Raw genomic sequence first — 27,620 nt, 5'->3', positions numbered from 1 at the left:
CAACAACAACGCCACATCCTTAAAAATGAAATGTTATTACTTTTTTGTTATGGAGTTATATATAAAATGAGTGAAAAAAATTAAATATCCTTCTATATTTTGTATTCATGCATATAAATTTAGCCTTCATGTATAGCAGGCTCCCTGAATAACTGTAGAAGAACTGAATAAGCTGTATTTTATTGTACATCTCATTTCTGTCTTGATCTATGAAAGTGTCCCCTTATGACTATGAATCAAAAAAACCATACATTATATATTATTTTAGCTGTGCTGGCAGCATTAATCATTCTGATTTGCAAAATACTCATTTTAAGCTCTTTTAGTTCATTTCCCAAAACCACATTCACATAATGTCTGAGTAATAAAAATCAGCAGGCTGCAATATCATGCTTCTGTTTTATCTTTTAAAATTACATTAATATTCCCTTATCAGTTAGATCCATCATTCCAATTATAAGCCCACTTCTGATACCTTTACTCATATGAAATTTAGAAATCTATTCAACAAAAGCTTTCTTAGGATTTTTTTTTAAATCACTAGGCCTATTCACACAGTAATGTGATACTCATTGTGACAATTGTCAAAATAATTTGGGGTTTAGAACCTGGTTTTAATATTCCATGAACAAAAGCCCTAATCATTAGGCTATTGGGTTGAAGGCACAAGGGCTTCCTCCAACAGTCATTAGTCTCATTTTTCCCATGACTAGCATTTCAGAGCCTCGCATGGAGTCATGTGCCCTCCCAGAAGAAACAGGAACCAAAATCTATGCAGGTGACCCAAAATGGTACCAACATGAATGTTAAGTACCTGCCTAAATGTACAATTGGATTTGGGCTAGGACTCAGGCTCTATTTTCTGCATTTCTTTTTTTTATTACCAAGAATAATTTTTTCATATACAAACTTTGTAGATCATAGGTTCCTGCTCCTTGTTTCACACCTGATGCCATAAAGTTTGTGTTTGTTAATTAACAATTAATTGCTCTGAGAATAAGTATTGGACACAAGGGATGTGTCTACATGAGATGCTACTGTGCAGTTGTTACTGTGCTTTTATTTTGCACCTGTATAAACAAGTATTAAATAAATGTGCAGCAACCTGAATTACTGCGCAGTAGCACTGGCAAACACCTTTTTTGTGACACTACTGTACAGTAGCCTAATACTACTGCACAGTGGTATCACATCTCGGTTTTTGCCATGCAATGCTATATCTTATGTAGATATGTCCAAGGAAAGGAATATAATTTCAGATTAAGATTAGGCATCAGGAGATGAGATTATGAAGAGAAAACTCCTAATTTCATTAAACTGTGCCAAATTATTAAAAAGGAGAAGGTTCTGGCATATATAAGTGAAATACCTCTTGTCTAGCCAGCCCTGGTTTGTAATAAATGCTTCTATGAGGGGTCAGATGAGATTAAAAAAAACCAAACTATTATAAAAACAACAGACAAAAAGTGAAGACTCTGTTGTTAATGCAACATTGTATCCTATCCAGTAAATTAAAACAGTTGCTTCATTGAGGTCACGTGATTTAAAGAGATGCTGTTTCATCCACAGGGACAAAATCTGATAAGAAAACTTTGCATTTTGTTCACATTTAGCATCCAGCCTTGTTGTGCTATACCTTTTCACATCTAGCTTCTCCGCATTTGTATCTCAGTCACAAATTCCATTATTTTCCACCCTCTTTTCCCTCAACCTGTAGGGTGCTTTTAAAAATCACAGTTCTGCAAAATGAAGACTGCTTGTAAATGCAGCTGCTCAGATTGGAGATTAGTGCTCCACAATGGGAATTTGAAGATAAGGATTAGAAAAGATTTCAAATACCAGCATTGTAGCTCAAGTCAGTGACTCCCTCTGTCATACACATACACGTATGCACGTGCACACACACACATATGCAAAATCAAGTCCTTTTTTGGCCAAATGGAGCTTGTGCCCAATTGCTTCCCAGGATTTATTATATTCTGTGCTGCTCCTAATCTAAAATTTATCACACAATAATATTATTTGGCATGCACTGATGAGACTGTCTTTACAAGGGTATCAATCCATAACAACTTAATCAACAGGGATAATCTTGCCTTAAACTAGAGGTTGGACTAGATGACCTCTTAAAGTCCTAAGTGGGTGTGTCTACATGTTCACTAATGCACTTCAGGTAATGCACTTTAAATCTAGTTCCTCCATTATGAGGTACTAGAAAAATGCACATTAGCCTATTTTAATGAGCATTAGCTAATGAGCACTTTTTTGTGATGATTTAATATGCAGTAAAAGAGGCTAATGTGCATTAAAGTGCACATGTAGATGACCTCTCTCAGACCTATTTTTCTGTGATGCTGTAACCACAATTCATTTTGAACCATGGGGCAATGAAGCAGAATGTGCAGATCTAACAACTGGACATTAGATCTGGAGTTGAAGCATGGCTATTATGACTATTTTATAAGCTTATGGACCTATTTGAACTGGTCACTGGACAGATCTGGATGCTGTCCTTAGGAATGCCTGTTAGAAAATAAGACTGAGGAACTGTCTTCTCAAAATCTTTTTGACCCATGTGAAATACAATGAAATAACAACAGCCTTCATCAATCAATGCTGTGTGTCCCTTTCACAGCCAGTGTCATTTCTTTGTACTAAGTGAGCAGGCACATTAAGATGCCTATGCTTCTGCTTGGGGATGGGAGACCCAGGAAAGAAGACCATCACCACTACCACCACGAGATGGAAGATAAAAATCCCAGAATAAGTTTACCATATCGCGGCTGGTCCTTGATGATTGCGTAGGTGATCTCAGAGTCGCTGGCACCAGGCACCTCTGCTCGCAAAATCCTGTTAGTGATCTGCAGCATTCCTCCCTCTGGGACCCACACCAAGGAGTTTGTAAGCAGTTGTGGGCCTCTGTCACTCTGCAAGTGGGGAGAAAAGTAGCAAAGGTCTGGCTGACCAGCAGTGGTAATGGGCCAGTACACTCAGATTTCTAAAGTGAGAAGGCTGAGATTAAATGTTTCAAATTCACAGTGTTTAGTTCTTTGACTCTCTCAATCTCTTTTCACAGAGAAAACCTCCATTCTCCTTTTGCCCACTCACTCTTCCCTTCTGCCCTCCACCACTCCTCCCCAAGAACCTTTTCTGACGCCAACCCTTTTCCCTGGCTCCTGTAATCCTAACACCCACTGATCTCAATTCCCCATCTGGCACCATTGTCTTTAGTTTCCCTCAGTTGGCCTCTTTTCTTCTGTGGTAAAAGGGAGGGCAGGGTGACAGAAACCTTAGAGACTAGTTGCATTCTTCACCCTCAGTATCCTGGTGTCATCTTCATCTTCCCTTTCTTTCCCTTTGCAGTTGCTCTGCTGTTGGGTTCATCTCTATGACACTACAGATGCAAATGTCACATGAAGTGCTTCATAATGAAGCATTTCAAAGCTGTTCCTGTTTTGTTCCAATATCATTTTTGAAAAGCTGCATTGGCCAAGTACATTTGCACCTTCACTCTTTGGTATGCTTTAAAAGCACTTAGAGTGCTTCATGTTACATCTGTGCATGCCCTATGAAAAGTCCACCTGCTCTTCACCATTTTCACTCCAAAACCTTTGTCTGGGTCTAGAATACCCACCCACATGCCTCTTATCTCTCCCTTGCTTCTGAAAACCTACTCTCCCAAAGGATACTCACAAACGGAAGCCTCTTAAAATTAAAAAAAAAACCCTAAATAATGCTCCCAACATATCTTTTAAGTCTCTAAAGCCTGCGTCATAATGGATTCTGCCTTCTGACCTAATAACTGCTTTTCCCCCTGCCATCTAAAATAAATGGAAACCTTTCCCCCAAGTAATTCCTGGTATAACTTTGCCATTCCAAAAGTCTTGTTAATACATGAATAGGCTTAGGGGCCCTAGTGTGATAGTGACAAGTATTTGGAGACTCCAAACTCTGTCCTGCTTTATTTGTGCTGAAGTTTTCCAACTGGAAAATAAATATTTGGGGGGCCAAATTTCTCTGACAATTTCCTTTGTCATAGAGCCCATTTAACACCAACACAAGCTCTCACAAACCTAAAATTTGGACTGCAAATTCTAAGGCTTGGAAAGATCATTATGATCACCTAGTCTGATGTACTGCATCGCAGAGGCTAGAATTCCACCCAGTGATTCCTGCCTCAAGCTTTATCTTCTGATTGAACTACAGCTTCTGGTCGAGAATGACATCCAGTCATGATTTTAAGACCAAACTCAAAAAACCCACTGCACCATTTGATAAATATTCCAGTGGGTAATTGCCTTCCCTGTTAAAAATCTCTGCTTTATTCATAGTCTATACTTATCTGGCCACATCTTCCAATTGTCTTATTATATCTCCATCCACTAAATAAAAGAGCTGACTCCTATCAGAAATCTCCACATACAGGTACTTATGCATTATGATTAAGTCACTTCTTCAGCTTCTCCTTGATAAAACAAAACAAACTAAGCTTGCAAAGTCTGTCGCTGTAAGACAGGTTTTCCAGACCTCACACCATTCCTGCAGCTGTTTTCAGAAGCCTTCACAATTTTTTCACTTTAGTCTTTGATGTGTGGACATCCAAAAGGAAACAGTATTACTCCAACTTCCCTACTCCAATGCAATATTTTCTTGTTTTTTACACCCACAAATTTTATCAGTCTTCTTAGACACAGCATCAGATGGGTAGCTAGTAAGGTTACCACCTAAGACACCATAAACCCTCTCCAGTGTCACTGCTTTCTAGCATAGTCCCCCATAACTAGGGACCTACCAAATTTGTGATTTCACAGATTCTGCAAAATCCGGAAAGGCCTGCGAAATCCCACCCACTGCCAGACTTACCTGCGGAGAGCTGCTCTCCAGGCTGCCTGGCGGCCATGTGCACAAATGAACATGCACCTGGCACTCCCTGCCTGACCGCCCTCTGCCTGCTCCCCCCGCCCTTTTCAGACTGGAACTCTGCCAGCCTGCAAAGGGAAACCCATCGCTTCCCACTTTTTCTCTCCTCAAAATGAGACTATCTGAGTTTTTCTCCTCAAAATGAGATTATCCAGGTTTTACCACATTTTTCCATGGCAAACAGATAACCTGAATTCCTGATCATCATTTACATCTCCATCTAAAATCTTTAGTTTGTCATGGCTTCATATTTTCTTCCAAATCACAAATACAGATACTGAATAGCAATGGACCAAGAAGTGATCCCTATGGAAGGACACACCCCTACTGAAAAATGATGTTTTCCATTTATTTTTAGATTTATCAGTTAGCCAGTTTTCAAAGGCATTTAATATAGGATGCATAAATTTTGCCTACTGTTGATATTATATTCAAATTATTATGTAATCCTAATTGTTACAGCATGTAAAACAAAGAATTCTGCTTGAACAAATGGTTGCTTTATTCTTTAGAAGAACTGAACAGAAATAAGACAAGATGGGTTACCAACAAAAGAGAATACTAACAGTACGGAAGGGAACTTTCCACTTGTCTTAACATGTCAGCAAAGTCACAACACATACAGGGCCTTTAACATCAAAGCATAGCTCTGGAGCAGGAAATGACCAGGTTGAAAAGGCCAGAGAGATTTACTAGGTTTATTACAGCATGGAAGAAAAGAGAGAGAGACTAGTCATGTTTCAGAGTACTTGAAGGTGAGCAGACAAAATGCACTCTTTGATAATAAAAAATTTCAAAGTAACTTAATTAGAAGCAAGGTCCCAGTTCCAGTGTAACAATGGTACCAGTGGAAAAATGAATTAAGGGCCTTTCAGTTCCCACAGTGTGCCAGTGTGTCATTTTGCAATAGTATTCCCAGCTAGTTTGGATGCTGCGATCCAACCAACATGTACTCAACAAAAGACTCCTTTGCTTGCTAATCTTTTGCTTTTTTTTCTCCTTTAAGTAACCCACTATTGCTAGTTCTGACAGTTCTCCCACTCATTAAGACAACTGGAACCCTCTTGGATTTTTCTTAATTGGCATTCAGACAAGTAGTTACATTTTTACCATGCGTGAGAGAGGGGGAGAGAGAGAGAGAGAGAGAGAACCCATTACTTATGAAAGTTGCATTTGGATAATCCGGGAGACTAAAAGGTTTCTTTGTTCAATCATGAAACATGTGCATCGTGGCCTACTGCAGTGCACACTGCTCTGCCAGTGCATCTCAACCCTAACTTGGCTGACTTGCAGTTAGCAAATCAAGAGCCTATTCAAATCTGTACCTTCCTGTGGAAACGGCCAACAAAAGTGCTAAGCAGTGCCAAATTCAGTGCTGGTGGCCATGGAATTGGCAGACTTTTTACAGCACGAATATCCATCTACTAGGAAATAAACCAAGACCACCTGCTGCCCATTCTACATGGGCCATCAAATACAAGTAGGTTTTGGCCACGTCCAAATTGGGCTGCATCCAAAGCAGCTACTCAGAAGGTAAAGGGTTCCGTGTTTCATACCAAGGGATCACCAAGGCCAATGTCTACAATATGCAACATGCAACAAGATCTCTCCTCCTTAACTAATTCAATGATGAAAGGGGCTACAAGTTTCTAGGGAGTGGGCTTTCTTCCCCCCCTCCTCGGACCATCATTAATGACTGGGCAATGTGCAACAATATACATTTCAAATGCTTGGAGGGTGTCGGACAACAACACCCACTCACGCAAATCATTATGACATGCTCCTGTAAAAAAGGCCAATTGTTGCGACTTCCAACAGTTCAAAAAGTTCTTGAGCAAGCACTGACAAACATGGAAGACTGAGATGTCAGCAAAGATAGGGATTAAAGAAAATGCTTTGCAGAAACCAATACATGGTGGGTCTAAATCAATAAACATCTCAACTTCAAAATACCTTAAAGAACCAGGTCACTGCTGTTTTCCGTTCTGGCAGTACTGGTGTGCTGCTTCACTGGTTGAAACACGTGATTCTTTAAGCCGCGGTAAAAGGAATCTTGGGACTACTTATTTTTCAAATCACAACTTCCTCTATAAAAATCAATAAGCAATACTTTGGGCTTGGATATCATTCAGTTTCTCCAGGGAGAGTCCCTGCTTTCTCAGGAGAAACCATGAGTGTACAGAGGTTCATTATTTTTCTCCTAGAGTAAAAGTGGCCACTCGGGGAGAAAAATAACTGGAGAACACTGCCTGTGAAGTGGCTCCCTGGAGACAAACAGAAGGGGAAGGAGAGAGTGTTCCCAGCCACGCAGGGAACAGAAAATGGCTCTGAGTGCTTTGGGCTGGAAAAGCTCAGCGCTGAAGCACTTAGGAGGTATAGAATGTTTTGCTCCTGGCTTGTTCCCTGCTTGAATCGCACTGCAGCACTTGGGTGCAAGGAAGCATACAAGCATATCCCTGCCAAGCCACAGGTGGGCTGCAACACAGCATAGGGGAGGGAAAGGCTGGAGTACCCTACGCACAGCACAGACCGTGTCCCCACCTTCCCTGACCCTGACATACTCACTTGAACCAAAAGCCTGAAAACTCTCTAAGCTGCATGCCCTAGAGACCCTCTGGCAGCCCAGTGCTTCTCTGTTTGTCCTTCCATACAGGTCAGTTTTTCTCTCAGGGAAAGAAACCTGGGAGAGTTGTCCTGGATGATTTGAATGTGTGTCAAGTCCAGTCAGTCCCGAGGCTGTTGTGACCATTGGGGAAACTTAGATGCTGTAATACCCATGTGTGTATACAACCTTTATTAGAAAGTGCCTGTACTCAAAGGTATTCAGATTAGACAAGTGGTAAAAATATAAGATGCTCCAGTTAGGTCTACATAAGATTCTACAAGAGCCTTTGGATGAAACTAGATGGGGAAAAGAAAGAGGAATATTTTTTGTGTGCATCTAAACAGCACCTCTTCAGAAACAAGCTTCATCTCCCATTCATCTCTCAAGGCTATTGTAGAGAGGTGATAATTAGGATGAAGTAAAAGCTGGGCATCTGCCAACCCTACCTCATCCTAAATCCTGCTTTGCTTTTATCTCTCTCTCTCACTACCTTCACTGTACTTTGTAGCTAAATGTTGCAAAGACCGACTCAAGAAAATAAGGAGAGACAAGGGAGTGTGAAATTGGCTAATAAACTATACTCAGCAATTCTTCATTGATGACCTTCATCATCATCTGCAACAAAACCTGATTAATCAATATCAAAAAGTGCTTTCAAGAATGGAGTTGCTTCCAGACTTCTTACAATTCTGTTTGCTTGAGTCCTGAGGGCTACCCCAGTAATATGAGCAAAAAGCAGGTTGGCACTGACCTACAGACTGTAGGACTGCTCCTATTCTGGGGCAGGAGATCTGAATGACTCATCACCAGTGTTCTTAGGACAACCTTTGTGATCATCAGACTGACATGCATAAGTCATGCACCAATTATTATTATTTACTGCATGTGTCACTGCATCATCTAGACTCCTCGGGATGAAATCAAAGCCTCACTATGATAATTACTTACTTGGCACAGAGACTGTAAACTCTTCAGTGCTGGGATTTTCAAAGGCGCCCTAAGAAAGGCATCCAAGTCACACTAAAACTAACAAGAGAAGGATGCCTAAAGCTGTTTTGAAAATCCCCCCCTAAATGGGTACGGCAAACAAAGGCTGAGAGAACAGAAGTACTGTTATCTCCATTTTGTAGATGTGGAAGCAAGACAGAGAGAGATTAACCAACCTACCCAAGGTCACTCAGGAGGCCTTTCAAAATCCCTGTGTCTGTAATACATAATAATACAATTCCACAAATCTGACCTCTTATCTTATGACAAGCCAAATGCCAGTAGGTAGATAAGTTCTTGGCTTTTTGAAGATTCTTATTTTATTGCAGAGACACATATTACTGAAATGCTCATTACACTACAGTGTTTTGTTTAGCATCCATCACACAAACATCACCTATTTTATAGTTAAAAGTAACATACTACAATTAATAATGTACCACCAGCTTTTACCTTTAGTGCTATATATTCCATGTACTTAAAATGGAAAATACTGTTGCATATCTAGTTACTGCAAACAGAAATACCCAGCTTTTAATTACAAACTATAATCTAAATAGGAGACACCACAATCAATCAGCTTTTAAAGTTTAGGTGTCTAGACTCAAAGGTCACTGGAAACCTTCCTAAAGATTAAGAAGGCCCAAGTGAGAAAGAAGTGTTAAGGGGAACAGTGTTTATTAAAAAAGCAGTGACAATGGTAATCTTAGGAGATACTAATGTATCCTTAAAGCAGTGGTTCTCAACCTTTACAGACCCAAGGAACCCCTTGTTAGATGCAAGATACCCCTCAGAAAATGCCAGGTCTTATTTTCACTCATTTTTTGACAACAGAAAAGAGTGCCATAACAGGTTTAAATGCTATGAATTCCTATTTGAAATCACTAGGTTTATCATGTGAATCCTGTTTGCACACCTAACAGTGCTAACATTGCAAAGCATCCCAGGACACCCTTGTAAGGATCTCAAGACTCCTCTGGTTGAAAATCACTACCTTAGAGCCATCTGACTCAACACTTTTCCATCATATTGAAGATGGAGTCAGGGATGTGAATACTTTCTTAGCCTAGACTTTTAACTAATGAAAATGCTCCGGCACCTGGTTTCTGAGATCCATCCATTCCCCATACAAATTCACTCTCCTCACAATTTAGTACTGACAATGGCATACTAATTTACTGGGTTACATAGTGACTGAAGACCACTCCTCTCTAAATATTAATCTGCCCTATTTTTGTCATCTGCACTCCTGTCCTGATATTGATATCACTTAGCTATACAGCCTATTTTGGCCAGGAAATCAAATTAACTATTCATTTTAAAACCAGTCAGAAATGTGCTTCAGTCACACCCTCAAACCCATGTTTTGGAAAATTTTGAACCTGATCTGAATGAGAACTTTGCTTCCCAACTCTACTGGCCCAAATTTCCCTTGGGGAAAATTTAAATCAAGACATGAACATTTCAACTATGGTACAGCTCCAACAGTATTCTGTTAACTGCTCATCAATCAATGACAGGTGTTACTATCACACCAGTGCTTCTTCCCTCACAGGGAACAATGATGGAGTTAAGCCCCTTTCCACTTTCACATTTATTGCTTGTTTCCCTAGCCTGAAAAACTGCAGACAAAGTAAAATGAGAATCCATTTATCAATTAGCCTCTGGTCCTTCCCCCAAGTTTAGGAAGTTCATCCCCTAAAAATGGAAGCTAAACTATATTTAAAGTGAAGTATTCCTTATTTAGTACTTTTTACCAAAACCCCAATGATGTTTGCAAGCCCTCTAACAACCCTATCACTTGCCCCATCTCTGACTGCATCTCCATCAATGAAACCTGGTATTTAATGAATATACTGTTTTTTTGTACTTCTAATTTGGATGTTGCATGAGAGGACTTTTACCGTGATACATACCTTTGGAACAATCTTAACGTGGAACAGAACGTTCTGAAAATAGTACCCATCATTCACTTGGAGAACAACTGTATCATCCAGACTATCGAAGCCATCATGAGCATAATGTAGGAGTCCACTGGCCAGTTCGTGAAGGCTGAATACTTGGACTTCAGAAGCTGCGTCCCCTGGAGGTTTGACCAGCCGGCCATGATGTGGAGGGTCTAAAACCATTACCACTACATCCTGAGGATTGTCATTGTCTCGAATATCAAGGAGCAAATCTGTTATAGCAGCAATATCCCCTCTGCTGATAAAGAGGGCTTCATTCCGTAGCATGTATGGTGCCTAAAACACAAAAGCAGCTCTTAGATGTTTGCTAAACTACAGCGCTCTAATGATGATCAAAGCCAGGGATGAAAGATTGTGGGGGTGGGGGGTGGGGGAGGGAAGAGGAGGATTAATTCATTTCATTTACTGGAAAGCTCATATTTCTACGCAACAGGGAATCACTTGCAGCACTTTTCCTCACCTAGGTAGATCTAAGAATATCTAGCAATTTAGAAAGATTTAATTACATGCAACAAAGACTCACACACAGCAGCAACGTTAACATAAAAACCTCAGGACATTTATATATTAAACAATTTAGTTACATAGTCACTGTGTGTATTCACCTGGCTGCTCTGGTTGGATAGCTGAATAGCAGCCTGGGAACAAATCACAATTTTACTTAGGTCATGAGATTTCTGAGTTAAAACTGACTTGACCCTTGCATATTTGGTAGGTTTATGCTTCAGACACATACTTTAACACGAATAGGCCTAACTGAACAACATCTAGACTCTGAACTTGCGTAGACTGAAATACAATGCTTGAGTAGAAACATTTTCTTTTTCCTGCCTGGGACAAAAATTTACTCACTATCTCCACTACTTTATGGCTTCCTTTGTCTTCATACTTAAAGTCCTGCCTCGAGTGCAGTCACACTGCTTTGGCTTGCCCAATGCCAGTCCGAGATGGAGAAGGCATAACTTCTATTGGAGTAGGCTGGGATGAGGGGAGAAAATGTCCCTGGAGTCTGTAGCATATATTTTTTTCTCTTAGGCAAGTCCTCCTGTTGTACCTGCTTGGACAATATTTCTCTACTTGGTGGGAGAGAGAGCACCACTCTCTGTATCACCAGTTCCACTTCCCACAGCTCTTATGCATTCCGTGGCTCTCTCTCATATATGTAAAGACCAGGTCCAATTTTGCTTAATCACATTAATACAATTGCAGTCTTAGGTAGAAGGATAATATTATTAAATAGCAATATTTATTATGGCAGTGCTCTGGGAATCAGCACTGAGATCAGAGCTGCATTATGCCAGATCCTGTACAAAACACAGGGTAGCAGACACTCTCCACCACTTGAAGAGCTTACAATTTAAAGAGACAAGACAGAGAAATGGATATGGCACTGGAAATTGTCTGCACTGCACTATATTGTGTGGCACAGACATAACCAGCTAGACGTTCATTCCTTGTTTCCTAGAGCAGTCTAGTGACAGGAGGAGACCTACTTGAGAGGTCAGGTATATTTACCCACACTGAGATCTGTGCTGCTCCAGCCAGACTACATGGGGTGCATCAAATAGTTGGTTTAAAGCTAGCTCAGGTACATCTACCCTACACTGCAGTCACAGTTGTGACTTTCATGTAGACACACATGCAGATCGCTGCTTCAGTTCTGTGCTGTTTTGGTACCCATGAGTTTCCTTCAGGTTTAAAGAGCGGCTTTATCTAGGCAGCACACATAGTGAAAACATGTTATTTCAAAAATCAGAACTTCGAAGGCAAAGAAAACAGCCATCTCTACCTGCTGGCTCCTGTCACATATTTTTATTGCCCCTTTGGAATGGAAACTCTCACTCCATTGTGTATGACTGCCCAACCACGAGTGTAACTCATGAATGGAACCTCCAGGGCCAGATTGTATTCTGCCTATTAGGCACATAGTTGGACTTAGGCACCTAGGGCCTTTATACACATACTGTTTTGTTTGGCGACATGCCAGAGATCTGCTGCTTCTGAGCAGACTCGATTAACTGAGTCTGCTCCACATGCAAACAGATGCATACTGCGCTGCGCTGCATGCAGTTGTATAGGCAGCAAAATGCATGTCAGCGCGCAAAAAATGGCAGTGGTACATTTTTGAATTTCCATGGTGTTTTAGTTCAAAAGTGCACCGCTGTCATTTTCTCAGTGCTGATGCACATCTCACCACTTATACAACTGCAAGTGTCGCAGCGCCAGGTGCTTTTCAAAGCACTCGGCGCTGTGGCACTTGCACATGTAAAAATGTCCTTAAGTGCTATTCTATTCCACCCTGCTCAGATCCTGGAAGAACTGCTACAGCAAAAAGAGGGGTCCATCTCCCTTCTTTTCATAGACTTTTTGCAACTTAGCCTTAAGGGTAAGGTGATGGGGTGTTACAAAAGTAGATGCACTAATGGATTTTTAGTACCTGAAAAGGGAGAAATCACACTTAGATGCTTAAGCCCACTTAGATACCTAATAGGTTAAATAGAAGCTGACCTTGCTAGAGGTTACCATAATACAAATACATATTAATGACGACCTTATGCCCCTGTGACACATTACACTTTAAGATGTGATTAATCACATCTTAAGTTATAACCCAGCCATACGTTCAATCAATTAATGGCATAATAAAAGGAGGAATAAGCCACAAAGTTATTCCACAAAAAGGTGTAATAACTTTGTGGCAGGCTCCTAGCATTTCATTAATTGACTGTATATCCAGGTGCACTCCAGCAGCTGGGAGCCCCATCGGCTGAAGGAGCTCCCAGCAACAGGAGCTCACTACTTGCCAGTCATGCGATCTGATACTTGATCCCACAATCATGCCTCTTTGTGTGGCATGGCAGGAAGAGCAATTGTGTGGATCATGCATTAGATCCTATCATGTCTAGCTGCACATCTAGCTGGGGCCTTAGTTTCAAATTGCAGTTTGTTGAAATGTGGCTTGTTTTCAAAACATCTCTTCTTCTTCTCTGCTTAAACAAGCAAACAGCACACCTTATTATTAAGCTGATGTTCTTACTGCAACATGAAGAGCAGTGCTGCCAAAGCACAGGATGTGAGCAACTGGGGCCTACCTATTCCCTAAAACGCACATTAAAAAAAATCTGAAGTGATGGCTTCACACACATGAATGACTTGCATAATATCTTAATGGAGCTAACAGCCCTCAGCTTGTGTTAAAGCTTCTAAATGGAAATGACTGAATCAATTAACATGGGAAGAAACAGTATGTACTTAATCCAGAGTAAGGAAGTGGGCCTTGAAACAGTCAACAAAACCATTCTGCCCGTGGACTGTTCTGGACATTTTTAAAGACCTTACAGGGCCTTACACAGCCTGAGAAGAAGCCCAATAACAACTCAGATTTTCCCACCTTCCAGTGAGTTTCTTCCCGTGAGGACAGCCCCCTATCAATGCCCACAAAATACTGCTTCCTGTCAATAATCTCTTTTCTAGCCTGTCTCTTGGCAAGGATGAAGGAAGGTTCTGCTGTGATAAAGTCTAAGTTATGAAAACATTCGTTAGAGGCCGTCCCTTAACCAGCTCCCACATACAGAGTTTATCAGGATTACTGAGAACTGACTGGCAAAACTGAGGTTATTAAATCAAGTTATGGATTTGGGGCAGACTGACAATCTCAGGTAGAGCCCCACTGCTGTGAACAGCAGCTTACGCTGAGGGACATGTCAGGATCAACTGAAATCAATAAGGGAATAACCAGAATTAATTCTCTCAGTTGTCTGAGACAGGAGATCTTTCCAACTTCTCCTACTGGCCTTAAAATAAATCTAGGACACTATTAAAAAAATCAATATAGAACATAATAGTTAAAAACATGAACATGGAAACAAGATTTTTTTCCAGTTGGCATTAAAGGGGCCAATTCTGTGAAGACCTCAACCCTCTAAACTTCTACTAACTTCACACGATCAAGAGACTTTATGCCTCGAACAGTTCCTATGATTCTGCCAGTAGACATCAACCCTTCTCTAAGTGGAGGACTGATTTCATTCTAGGAACATTAAATATATTGCTAAAAGGCCACTGATGCTATATGCTGTGAAAAAAAAAAAAATCAGCAGCCCAGGGTGCTTTGGAACTGCCTTGCAGCTTGCTATAGTTTTACCACAGTAAACCTCAAGCACGGCACTACTAAGCATGGCACTTGAATATTTCCAGTTCAAAAGTTCCAATTTCAAGGCTCAAGACACTAAACTACTCATCATGATTCAGCCCAATAAGGCAGATGTAAGTCAGTAGCAGAAGGACCAATGGTAAGAACATTTTACACTGCTGTGACAATGTGAATAATTAATTATATATATAATGTATATTACCAACCTTTTATAGAAGCAGGATGTTGGCTGCTGTAGTTTCCCTGCTTTACCTGTGGCAGGTTAGGGTGTTATGTCTTGTGTTGTGCCAGAAGTTTTACAAAGAGTTTAGATTTTGGATTTGTATAAGGGGGTTGGGCTAGATGACCTCTGGAGTTCCGTTCCAGTGCTACTTCTCTGTGATGCTATGATTCTCATCCCCATGTTAATGTCCCTTCATACTTCTATATGCTTAAGGCAGGGGTGGACAATTATTTGGGCAGGAGGGCCACTTAGGGAGTTTTGGTGAGCTATTGTGGGCTGGTTCACTTCCTCCCCCTCACCCACAACAGCTCATCAAAACTCTGTAAGTGGCTCTGCCCTGTGCTTGGCCAGGTGGATGGGATGGAACCACGAGCAGGCAGAGTGCAGGCATCCAGAAGCAGGATGGGCAGGTGGGGCTGGGCCTGGGATGAGGATTGCAGAGTGGTGACAGAGCAAAGCTGGGGCCCGAGGCAAAAATCCCCTGGTGGGCTGGATCTGGATCCTTTGGCAGACCATACTTTGTCCCCTTTTAGCTTATGGTATGTCTATAGAGCAGCAACTGCAATTCATATAAATATACCTGAGCTAGCCTTAAGCTAGATAGTTCTGATACATCTAGAAGCATAACTATGGTAGCAAACAGCTCAACATGGACTGCAAAGCCTACTTGAGAAGCTGGGTGAATATGCTGGTTGTTTGCCTGAGCTCAGCTCCATGCGGCCATGACTAAGCTGCTATCAGTGTCCAAACTGGTTAGTTTTAAACTAGCTCAGGCATATCTACATTAGATGCAGTCACTGCAGTGCTGTAGACTTACCCTTATTTAAATGCAAATCAGGTATACAGTGATGAGATGGGATTACAGATATTGATCGTCTAAAATCTGCACACATATTTAGTCAGTGCTAAACCATTCGTTTAGCTTTGTAACCCTTTCTTACCCACCCACACCCACCCAGTGCTTATTTGCCTCATCATTTATATCTTACCTTGTATAAAAAGTAAACTGTTTGGGACAGGAATTTGTCATTTGCTAAATCCAGTGATGCTTGACCTGCAGCCCATGGGCCAAAGCCATGTCATCCAGTTTGCAGGGCTCCTCATGGGTCCAAAAAATTTGGTATCAAGGGAGTAGTGGCCATGTTAATTGCAATAGCTCTGGAAGACCTTCCAGAGTCATGGCAATTAATGCTACTACTGCTACCCTGTTGCCAAATGTCCAGACCTGTGGGGAGCCCTGCAGGCCAAATAATATGGTCCCATGCACTGGATCAAGAGAATCAGACCATGCCTGAAGCTGGTGCATGGGGCTGGGCCAGCACGTGGAGTCAGACCACAGCCAGAGCTGGTGCAAAGGATTAAGCTGGCATGCCAGATTGTATTTGCCTGCCAGCCCTATGCTGGATCTGGCCTGTGGACCAACCCCACCTACAGGATCTGGCTCACAGGGTTAGAAGATTGAGCACCACTGGCTAAGTCAGTAAGGCATTGAATGTAATGAGCTGCTTGAGTAGTACAGTGCAGATGTAACAGCAACATACAAGGGAAACACCTGATGATCAGATCAACTTGAGTAAAAGAGGTGAGTGGTTTAAGAGGTACACAAATAGATACACAGAGGCATTTCAGAAGCTCTTTTGCTTAAGTTTGTTCTCAGCTGCTGTACTGGATTGTCAGCCCTGGAACAGAGTCTAACAGGCAGGTCAAGTGCACAAGAACCTATTATAGAGATGACTCACCTGACAAGCAATAAAAGACTGAACAACTAAATCAACTAAATCTTAGATTTAAACACCAGCGCTCGACTTTTATTTTTTTTTTTTTTTTTTATTTTTTTTTTTTTTTTTTTATAAACACACTACAATATGGGGCCCAATTCTTCTCCAAATGTAATTGATGTAATTCCACTGAGTCACCCCTTCTCAAGGTAAAAGAATCTGTCTATGAGCACTTACAGTAAATTTTCTTTGGCCTAAAGAAATTCAAGTTGATTAGGTTTTGCTTAGATTAATCTGATATTCCTGCAAGAAGTCAGTTTCTCTCTCAAAAATATATACAAATCAGGGGGTTCTTCAGCTTTACCTGTGTTGAAATTGCTTGAATGGTGATCACTTCCGGCTGAGAGAAGTTCTGCTGATCACCGACCTTCAAGGAAAATTGTCCTTTCCTAAACAAGTCCCACAAATACCACCAAAAGAGAACATAAATGAATGAAGCACACTCAGAGACTAAGACTTGTATACCGTAGTTACTCGAATAAAAGATGATCCTGATTATATGACGATTTCCCAACCATTCGATTCTATACATTGGAAATTTATAAATTTGTTACAATTTTCCAGGGATAGAAACTAATTACTGGAGGTTTGCCTTGGATTTGTCCCCCTACCACTGCTACAGCAGGGAAAATAAGTCTGGGGGGTCAGGTGGTTCTGCTTCCCCTCAGCAACACTTTCCCTCTCTCCTTACTGTCAGACCCTGCCCTCCCTGAGCACATGGAAGTGAGAAGCAAATCTGAAAACAATAACTTTGAAATTAAACATGGGTGTAGCAATTTGCATATAGTAGCCTACACCCCTGCATATAGTAGCCAAGCACTTAGTTCATCCAGAATTGATGCATGTTACCTTTTTTTGAAACTGCTGCAATTTTTAGCACAGATACTCCATAAACATGCTTTTGAGCAACACCTGGGAACCTACACACAAACTACACATGATATTAGTCCAAAGCCAAAGGCTCATGATTAGCCACATAGTTTATTGGGTTGGGCCCAGCAGAGTTCAGCATTTCAAGCCATGGTGACCCCACAGCTCAGCACTGCTCAGTATGTGTGTGTACTCCAGATACCCCCCACAAAGGATGCATGTACTAATTAGCCCCAACACATGACTGGAACTGGGTGTTTTCATCATGAGTCCTGGGATCCTCCAAAAATTTGTATGCGGATGAGGCTCAGGCCAACTTAGTCTGGTGTCACCTCATGGCGAATGGGACCACACTAATATTGTGTGGCAGGCTGAGAGAAGGAGCTACAGATAGATTCTAGGTGAACTGTTTGGGCCCCTGCCTTGTGTTGTTTGTCAGGCATTTAATGCTGGTGAAGAAGCAGGAATCATTGGAAATGGGAAAGACAGGCACAGCTCAGGTGTAGGAGTGAAGAAGAAGTCAAAATGTATGCAATGTCATGGCTCCTGATGACTTGAAAAAGAGTTGGCAGTGAGAAGGACTGCACTTAATGGGCACTACCATATGTCTTACTCAGATAGGCTATACTAACCAATTCTTGTGGTAGGTTCCCATCAGTATGTCTGCCTAATGTGGGCTATGTGCTTTATAATCATGCATTTATAATCATCATCATAACAATGCTGGCTGCATTCAGTCAACATTATAGTTGGTTTCCACTGCTGAGCACACGCTGCTTTCGGCAGCAGTTTAATGACAAATAATGTATTTAGTAAGTTTTCCTTGTATGTATAAGACATGGGACTTTTTTTCCCTATGACAACTGGGAGGGAAACCTCATCCTGTATTTGAAGAAATATAGCATTCAAAAAGGAGAGAGTAAATTAGTGGTAGGTGAGTTAAATGTTTTCACATTTAAGTACATCTTGTTTTTTCACAGTATCTTTACTGAAGTCCATTCATAATATGGATTGATGTACCTCATTTCCTCTTGCCTATTATTACTCACAGTAATTATTCAACATAGACTCTCGATATAACTATTCTATTCAAGAATACTGGGTAGGATTTACAAAAGTCCCCCATTCACTAAGAAGCTTCTGAAAATCCCACACATTCAATCCCACCACTCCCAACTAGAAATTCTGAAGCCAACATCCTGGCATTTCTTTTTCATGATCAGGCATAAAAATATCCCTGATTCTATAGAAAACAACATACTGCTGTCTCATTCTAATTCAGAATTAGCTAAGCCTTGTAAACTTGTTTTCTGATCTTTCCAAAAAGGGCACTATGAAAGTATAAAGATTTTATTGAAAGCGAGGGGCTTACTCTTAGTTTATACATGTATAAAACTTTAATAACTCCATTAGTTTTGGCCTATGTTGAGAAGCTTATTCTGTTTTTATGGTGGCATTGAATATGAAGTATATTTTTGGCTAAATCTCCACTCTTGCACTGGCACGTTCAGCTGGCACTCAGTAGAAATCTGCATTCTTATGAAATATGTTTAGCAAACAAGCATTCCCAGGTACTCATTGTGTCCTAGCAGGTGTACCATATATGCTACATAGATTATGTTAAAACCTAAACCAGCAATGGCTGAAGGCTGATCATGCTGAGATGCAGAAATGTGCAAGTAATACAATATCTTCCTTTGTAATTTATGAATTAGCTGTATTTGCCACAGTCGCCATTAAAAATAAAAAAATTACCACCAACACCACAGTTCCTCAAGAACTGGCCCTGCTCCACCTCTTACTGAATTCAACAGCAAACTCCCACTAACTTCAACTGGAGCTAGATCGTACCTCTCTCTCATTATAAATATAGAGAATAAATATTGTGCCACAACTAAAACCATGGTACTGCAGCTTTGGTTTAGGTGGAATTTTAACAGTGAAGGGAAATACTAAAGTGCCCCTCACAGAAACAACAAGCTACAGCACAGTTCTAGGAGACTGAGTAATTGCCCTCAAGATATATCCCTCTTCTCACAGAACAACATAAAAATAGAGGTGCCCAGTCACCTGGATTTTTCTTTGCTGTGCACAAAGCGGACTCTCTTCTCCTGTACATCCTCCCAAGTGAAATGGTCACCCTTGTTCAGTTGCACCTCTTTCTTGTCAACCATTATCACTAGCCTGCCATTGGTGGGAACACTGACCACATGGAACAGAAACTCTCCATCTTTGCCATCCACATCATGCACATCCATGACGGAAGAGTCAAGTGGCTTTATCCCACCAATCCCCACTGTGAACAAACCTTTCAATAGGAGAACAGAAGCAGGCTTGATGGCTAAAAATAAGGGAGAAAAGAATGAATATTCAGATATTCAACCCTTATACGATCACAGCCTAGGCCCCTGCCATACATTACATTAATTATGCAATTAACTGGATAAACATGCAAAAATTTTAGACTGTTCGCTTGTGCAAAGTAATTGCCATGCCATAAAAATGTCCATCCAGCTATAAAGAGAGCCAACCAGCTACAAAGTTAGTTCTTGAAAATGTTTAACAACTTTATAGCTGTTTTTTGTCCAGCCTTAATTTGAATGTGTGGCAGGGTCCATAGGTGTGTTTGGTACTACCCTCAACTGGTTGAAGTGCCACAGACCCTTCATTGCGGGAAGAAAGTGTGGTCTGGAGGAGTGATCCAAATTCAGAACCAGTCTCTGGCACTGTCTGTGTGACTCGAGCAAGCAGATCATTTCTCATTTGACTTTCTTATCTATAAAACAGATGCAACAATGCCCAATGACTTTGTCTTAGTGGCATGTTATAAATACTAAGTATTATTGCTTTTTCCTACATAGGTTGTTTTTTTCGTTGCATGGATGATGGGGGAAAGCAGGCAGTTGAAGGGAGGGGTGCTTACATACACTTATTTAACTTTACTTATAAGTCCATTCATGTTTTTTTCCTCGAGAAATGCTATGGAGGACTAGCTTCCAATTCCTTTTAATAGCTGATTCCTAAGTATGGAAATTCTGTATAAAACTTGATCTTCAAAATACTTCTAAACAAATGCTACCTCTAGAGCCAAAAACCTGTCACCAAATGTCAGGTAGGTAGCCTTATCATAAGAAACACTCACCTTCACACTTTCTAGTCCTGCTGTTACCATAGAAATCATGGCCACACTCAGACACACAAAGGTTGTTCTTCAGAAATGTGGTGGTATCACAGACTTGGCACTGGCTGACATTATCACACTCCAAGCATCCTGCAGGGCAAGCTGATATGGATGGAAAGCACAGCTCCATTAGACACATCAAACTATGCAGCAATGCTTTGGAAAGTATCCCTGTATCTCATAATAGGAAATAGTTCCTGCCATGAATACCTTTTACAATGGCAAAAATTGATTAAAGAGGACACCCAGGGTGTGCCCACACTTGCATATACACAATAGGCATCCTTAAAAATAAAAGTTGTCGTAAGTTTGAAAGAATGGCATGCTTCACTGAGTACAGGGAATCTCTCTCCAACAGATAATCTTTTAAAACAAAAATGTTGAAAGTACAGCCACTATTTGAAAAATGTGGATGTGTATTCAGAGTCTGCACAAGTAGCTAGTCCCCAGTTACAACACAAAACTTTGAACATATTTGAATTTTATACATAACAGGATACTTTATTCTTGTTCTAGACAAATTTAAAGGGTCACTGAAATGAGACTTGCAGTCTGCATAAAATTATGCTGTGTCCTAATTCACTGCAAGTAGGCTCCAGTGCAGGCACACAGAGGTGTAACAATATGGCTGGGCAGCTGGGGCAGGTAACACACTCAGGGGCAGCAATGACTTCCAGTTGCTGCCATGCCACTGGTGCAATTGTAGGGCTGCAGTGGCAGCTGTTTTTTTCTGCTTCCCCCCACCCAACTCAGTGCCCATGGCACCTGTTCTGGTTGTCCCACCTTACTTATGCCATTGCAGACATAGGCTGTTCCTCAAATTGATTTCACTTAGCAGTAAATTTCACATCATTGCATCATTTCACATCATGCTCCTTGTTTGCCTAAGCCCTGATATGTGAATTAATAAATGGAACAGAAAAAGTTGCAACCTCAATCCCCTTCCACCTTAGGTCTGTTCACCTGCACATTTTTGCTTCACATGGTCTTCATAATATTTCTTCCCACATTCACGGACACACTGGGTTTCCAAGAGAAAAAATGGAGCTTCACAAAGAGTGCACTCCATTGGCTGGTGACACTGGAGGCAGTGGTCATCACATCCTGAAAAACAAACACCGAGGAAGCCAAAATAATTCAGCACCAAATATATGCTAGCAAGTGGACCTTGTACTGCTACTGTTATGAAAACTATGCTTTTCTCTGCATGTGTTGGGTATGTCCGTCTCTCAGTCATGAATAATGCAATATATGAAATTAGACTAAGGCAAGACATGCAATTACATATTGCAGGTTTTCTTTCTTTTATATCATGATAAATCATTAAGAAGTAGGGCTGGAAGGGACCTCTATAGGTCATCTACTCCAGCCTCTGCCTGAGGCAGAATCATCCCTAGCTAAACAGTCCTATACAAATCTAACCTCTTAGTAAAACTATTCGGTCACCCTGACACAACACAAGACATAACAACCACAATTCACAAAGAAGCATAAATGCTATTGGGGCTCTCTGACTAGTACTGACTGCTCTCATGACTCCTCAGTCAATCAGAGCTGAGCATCAGTGATCAACAAAGATGCAAAGATATAGCATATGCATGTGGTTGAGGGCAGCTAAAGGGTTAAACCATGAGCTACATGCCAATTAAAATGAGAGACAAATTGGAAAATAAACTAATGTGGTATGATACTGTGACAAGTAGTAAAAGCAGCAGCCCACAGACTCACTCTGACAAATGTCTGATTCCTTGTAGAAACCTTGTGGGCATTGTTCCACACAAGTCCCATCGTGAAGAACAAAATCATCCATGCACTGTAGACAGTCTGTCCTCTGGGGACCTTTGCAAGCATTACAGCTCCAGTCACACTCTGGAATAAAAGAAATGGCCGAGTAGGGCAGCCCCCTGTTATGGGCATTTAGCATTGTACCAGTGGTTTAGCACACTGCTGTGGAGGCTAACAGCCTAACTGTGAAGGGTGAAGTAAGTACAGAGTAACAGATCTAAAATAAAAACGATTTCTGAAGAAGGGTCTTCTTACAACAGCATGATTTTTTTCCTCTTAGGCTTAACATTTCCTAATACACAGCCATGGATAGATATTGTTCACTGCCTCTCAGCAAAGCAGCTTAGCAGCTAGAGAGAGGTGATCTTATCTTTTAGTGCCACCAGTCCTCACCTGCCAGCTGAGTTTGTTGCTCATTACTACTTATCTTCATAAGTACTAATGAATCCCTGCGACTTTCACATACAGCAGCTCCTGGGATTCTGAAGCTTTCCCAGTTATTCTAACCGAACAAAAGGGGAGGGTCACACTCTAGTCAAAATGCCTTCCTGGGAAGTCCTCAAGATAGAAATACAGTGAATGTGGCTCAGCTCAGCTGTGCATTCAGATGCCCTTGGTGTTTGTTGCTGGAGTCTGCTGTAAAGTCTGTGCATGTACATCTCCAAAGTGGAGTTTGATCTACACTATTAGTACTGTAGTAACACTGAGAAGCCCCAATCAAAATTGGAACCCTAGGGTGTTAGATCCTGTATCACCACATAATGCCAGACAATATCTGCTTCATAGAGCTTGCAAAGTAAAACAGACAAAGGCAAGGTTCACACATTCAGTTTCTCCTGGGACAGCCAATGCTCTCCCAGAAGAAACCACGATTAGCAGATGTTCAGGAGTTTGCTCCCAGAGCAAAAAATGGCCACTCCAAGAGAAAACTAACCCAGGAACGGCCAGGGCTAAATCACTCCCAGGAGAGTTTCTGCTAGGAGACTGAATGTCTGTACGTATTTTCTTCTGAGAAAAGCCACTACACATGCCTCCAGCATCCCAGGGTGCTCTATTCCCACTTCCTTTTTGCCCCACCTCCAGGGAGACAGTATGTCACTCACTGGACTCTGCTGTTACAGCCCAGCAGGAAGCGGAACATGCCCCTTCCACAATATCACATTGTGCTGCCGGGGGACACAGGCTGACCCTAAGCAGTTTGGGTCAGCTAATCAGGGCTGCCCTGTACACTACTGCCATCTTCCTCCAGGCAGACTGAGTCTGCTGAGCAAGCTGAGATGCATGCACAGAGGTCCCCTGGCTGCAGTGTCAGCACTGTAAGCTGTCTGTTCTTCAAGGTCTCAGTATTTGAATGTCTGTTCAGGTGTCACCAGGTAAATTTTTCTACCAGGAAAACAAACCTGGGAGAATTCTCCTGGATCATTTGAATGTGTATATTCAGACAAAATAGACAGTGAGAGGGAGAGGGAACAAATGCCCATAGAGAAGGTGACTTTCCAAACATCACAAAGTGGGTTCATCTACATGTTGTTACTGCACTGACATTTAGTACTTCCTTTTGGAAGTAGTAAAAAACGGAGCAGTAACAGCTGGTACTGTGCACAGTTATACTTAGGCACTTGCACTGTAATGACACACTATAACTGGGGAGTGTGTCACTACAGCAAAGTAGCTGCGGCCTCATGGATTTTGCCCATGGATGCTATATCTCCGTAGCGTGTTGCTATGGCAGTGTAGCATCATGTGTAGACACCCAGCAAGTCTGTAGCACAGGCAAGACTAGACCCTTGATTCTCAGCCCCACCCCTATGTGTTAAGTCACAATGTTTCTCTAAAGTACTGAAATATTTAAGACACCCACATGACTAAGTTAAGTTGGGCTTAAGGAGAAATGGTTAGAAATCAATATTGAATAATAATTACTGTATTCTATACCTCTGAATAGCAATGGCAGCCCATGATAAAGCAATAGTATCTTCAGACCACATTTCTATTATGGCATATTTTCTACGGGAGTTTTGGAAATCTTTCTAGTCATGTCTCTTTTAAATCTTTCTCCATTTTTTTGGTTCAGTGGTGCAGTACTTAATAAAAGCAAAGACAATCAGGTAAATACACAAGACACTACAAGAACTGTAAAAAAGATTTAGAATGTTAAGCTTACTCATTACTCAGTTGACCCACGTCTGAGTAAATTGCAAAACCTGACCCTTGCAAAGTCTGATGACTCCCTTACTAAATCATTTACAAGGGAAGGATTTGCACTAATCTTGTTGTTCCCATAGAACTAAGGTATGGGGCAGCAGACAGCTGAAAAAAAGAAGGAAGTAAAAACCACTTGGTAGCAGATCACCTAAGCAGACTATGCTGCAGCACCCCAGAGTATAAGCACAAACTAAACTTTATATTTCAACAAAATATGACTCACCTCTGCAAGTCTTAGTGAGGAAATCAAGATAATACTGCTGAGTGCAGCTTTCATACTGGCATTCGCCAAACAACAGAACTTTAGTCAAGTCTCTGCATAACGTACAGCCTGCCATCGACTCACAGCTCAGACACTGGCTACTGCAAGCTGTATATGGGGAGAAATACAGAGGAAAACATGTTGCAATTGTTGAAACACTAGGCTGCTGTACAAGTTAAATGATATTAGAATTGCCTGCATCTTCATTATGGAAACTACTCTTTGGAGTGTCTTCTGGAGCAGCTTCTAGGAAGTTTTCCTTTGCTACCATACCCAGGGCCAACAAAGTGAAAATCCTCTCTCCAGGCAAAAAAAGAGTGCTGGACATAGAACTTGTTAATTCGATTCTCTGTGCTTACCAAACAGAGCTGTCTGACATCAATATAAAGTATGGCCTTCTCATATCTGGAGAGAGCATAGGGACTGATAATTCAGAGAACCAACTTCCAGCTTTGAACTTGAATTCAAATCTCCAAAGAAGTTTTCTTAAAGCATTTTTATGAAGATTCATAGATCTGAATGCCAAAATGGACCATTAAGACCTTCTATGTCACATAAGTACTAATATTTCACCAAGCATTTCCTGCTTGTATATATTACCTGTTGCTAGAAATGAGAGGTGTTTTGAAATGCATATGGACAAGAAAAGAATAATCTGGCAGTTCAATAGTCAACATTCAAAATATTGCACCTCAACTCTTTGATGCCAGGAGCCTGAATTTCTCAGGATGTTCAGCCAATTCTAAACTGTATTCAGCATTAATATTAGAACTCGTGGCTATCCTATTTAATAGCAAAAGAAGAAAAAGGAATTATACAGTGTAGCCTAGGTACTGAAAGTCCTGTCTGACACTGACCTGCCTACACTATGCTTTTAATAACAGGCAGCCATTTGGAGGGGAACAATAAAATTCAGAGCCAATATTCTCAGATCTACACAGTCAAAAAATTCTGTGGGTTTGCACACCTCACTTGTGGTTGCCACAGTTGTGCTAGAAAATGCATCAGCTGTGTATACAAATGCCAGTTAGGTACATAACTGTATGCTCAAATAACCGGTTAACTCAAATACAATCAGAGTACTTGCTCGATCAAATACAAGTTCAATTTTGTATACAGAATCATACAGGCAAAGTTCTGAAAATATGGCCCTACATATACAGAAAAACAAGCCTGACAGACTTGTTTTGATGGCCAAAGGCTTTCACAGTTTAGCACAGACTCAAGGTTGAGCTCCACTAAAATTAACCTTTCTTATTAAACAGGGAATCCAACAGTTGCTTCTTCTGGTCCCTGCTGCAGAGTAATGTTATTAACAATTCATGAAGCTTAGTTCATGCTCTTCATAAAGGCATCCACAATGTTCTGAGAAAGACCCCAAGCCCACTTCCACTCAAGTCAATAGCAAATTTGTCATTGACTTTACACCCAAAGCATGCTATAGGATGAAAGTTCAGGAACTGGCATATCCATTCACCATCCATACTTTATCATTTTCATCTGTCAGATGATGAAGACACTTAAAGGCTTTTCTTGTCAAAAGTGACACCCTCGAAAAGCCCAGAAAGCATTTGCAACTCCATTTTGCAGAAAAGGGAGCACGTAATGGGGGGCACTTACGTTTGCATGCCTGGCTCCCATCCCTGTAGTGTCCAGGGAAGCAGGCTGAAGTGCACAAGCCAGTGTGGGACAAAACAAGACTCGATTCACAGGAAGAGCATGAGAAAGGGCTTCTGCCGCTGCATGTTTTGCATGAGGGGTGACACCCTAAAGGGAAGGAAAGAACAAAAGCTTCCATTCAAAGAAAAACAAGTCTTCTAAGCAGATCTCTACAGATCCTTTACAAGTGCTCTTTAAGGCACTTCTCCTGTGATGCTGAGGAACCTCAGTAAAATGCCATTTAAGGATTTAAGGATATTCTCAATTTGAAATCTCCCTGTAGGCTAATCCAGGGTCTTCTTACAACATGTATAGGGTGAAATCCAATGTAGTTAGGGGGATTTTGCTAATGACTTCAGGGGACCCAGGATTCTCTACCCATCGTACTTAAGTCTCCTTCTGCATCAGCAGTTCCATCCTTTATGAGCAAAGACAGATGGATACCTTAGATGTCCCTTTGAAGAATGATCTCCTAATATTGTTCTCTCATCATGTGGATGGGCCAGGGAGTCATAGTGGAAGCCTGGTGAAGGGCATCTAAAAGATGACTTTGCCCCTTAACATTATCCTTGGATCTCTGAAACCATATTCAACCAAAAAACAACTGCCAGAGAATACATTCCCTAAACCATCACTTCCTAGAGGCAGGACTTTCCTGAGCAACCACCTTCTCTTCCCCATAACCTCCTTGCTGTCTGGCATCTGTTGTTCTTGTGTTACAGCAGTGTTTAGAGGCCCACTGAAAGCAGGCATACACTGGGATAGGCACGATACAAAGACAAAGCAAGAGGGAGGCCCAGGCACCCTTCAATTTAAAGAAAGACAAAAGATGGAAGTGGAAACAGAGGCACAGCAAGGGGAAGTGACTTGCCAAAGATCACACAGTAGAGCAGTAGCAGAAACTATTAGCACCCCAATCCTCTATGTCTTGGTTCAGTGCCCCATCCACTGCACCCCACTGCCTCAAAAGGAATGATTTCATGGCAGCTGTCAAGCAGATCCTGATGTCTTCTCACTAGCTTCTG

At 41.3% G+C, this 27,620-nt stretch overlaps 1 protein-coding gene across 6 annotated transcripts in view; it reads right to left on the bottom strand.

Annotated features, from left to right (window-relative positions):
- Nucleotides 1-27,620, bottom strand: part of FRAS1 (Fraser extracellular matrix complex subunit 1) — a 365,258-nt gene that overhangs the window by 117,120 nt on the left and 220,518 nt on the right. For all 6 annotated transcript variants that reach the window (XM_059722220.1, XM_019498159.2, XM_019498154.2 and 3 more), the window contains 9 exons: nucleotides 26,557-26,703; nucleotides 24,898-25,044; nucleotides 22,413-22,553; nucleotides 21,648-21,788; nucleotides 20,646-20,786; nucleotides 19,574-19,844; nucleotides 16,938-17,022; nucleotides 10,429-10,755; nucleotides 2,774-2,927 (listed from right to left, as the gene is read on the bottom strand). In XM_059722220.1, the coding sequence (XP_059578203.1) occupies nucleotides 2,774-2,927; nucleotides 10,429-10,755; nucleotides 16,938-17,022; nucleotides 19,574-19,844; nucleotides 20,646-20,786; nucleotides 21,648-21,788; nucleotides 22,413-22,553; nucleotides 24,898-25,044; nucleotides 26,557-26,703 (1,554 nt within the window). The remainder of the gene's footprint in view (nucleotides 1-2,773; nucleotides 2,928-10,428; nucleotides 10,756-16,937; nucleotides 17,023-19,573; nucleotides 19,845-20,645; nucleotides 20,787-21,647; nucleotides 21,789-22,412; nucleotides 22,554-24,897; nucleotides 25,045-26,556; nucleotides 26,704-27,620) is intronic.

The sequence above is a fragment of the Alligator mississippiensis genome, chromosome 2, assembly GCF_030867095.1.
Source record: "Alligator mississippiensis isolate rAllMis1 chromosome 2, rAllMis1, whole genome shotgun sequence".
NCBI lineage: Eukaryota > Metazoa > Chordata > Crocodylia > Alligatoridae > Alligator > Alligator mississippiensis.
Note: the sequence above shows the minus strand (reverse complement) of the source record. Positions and strands in the feature narration are given on the sequence as shown.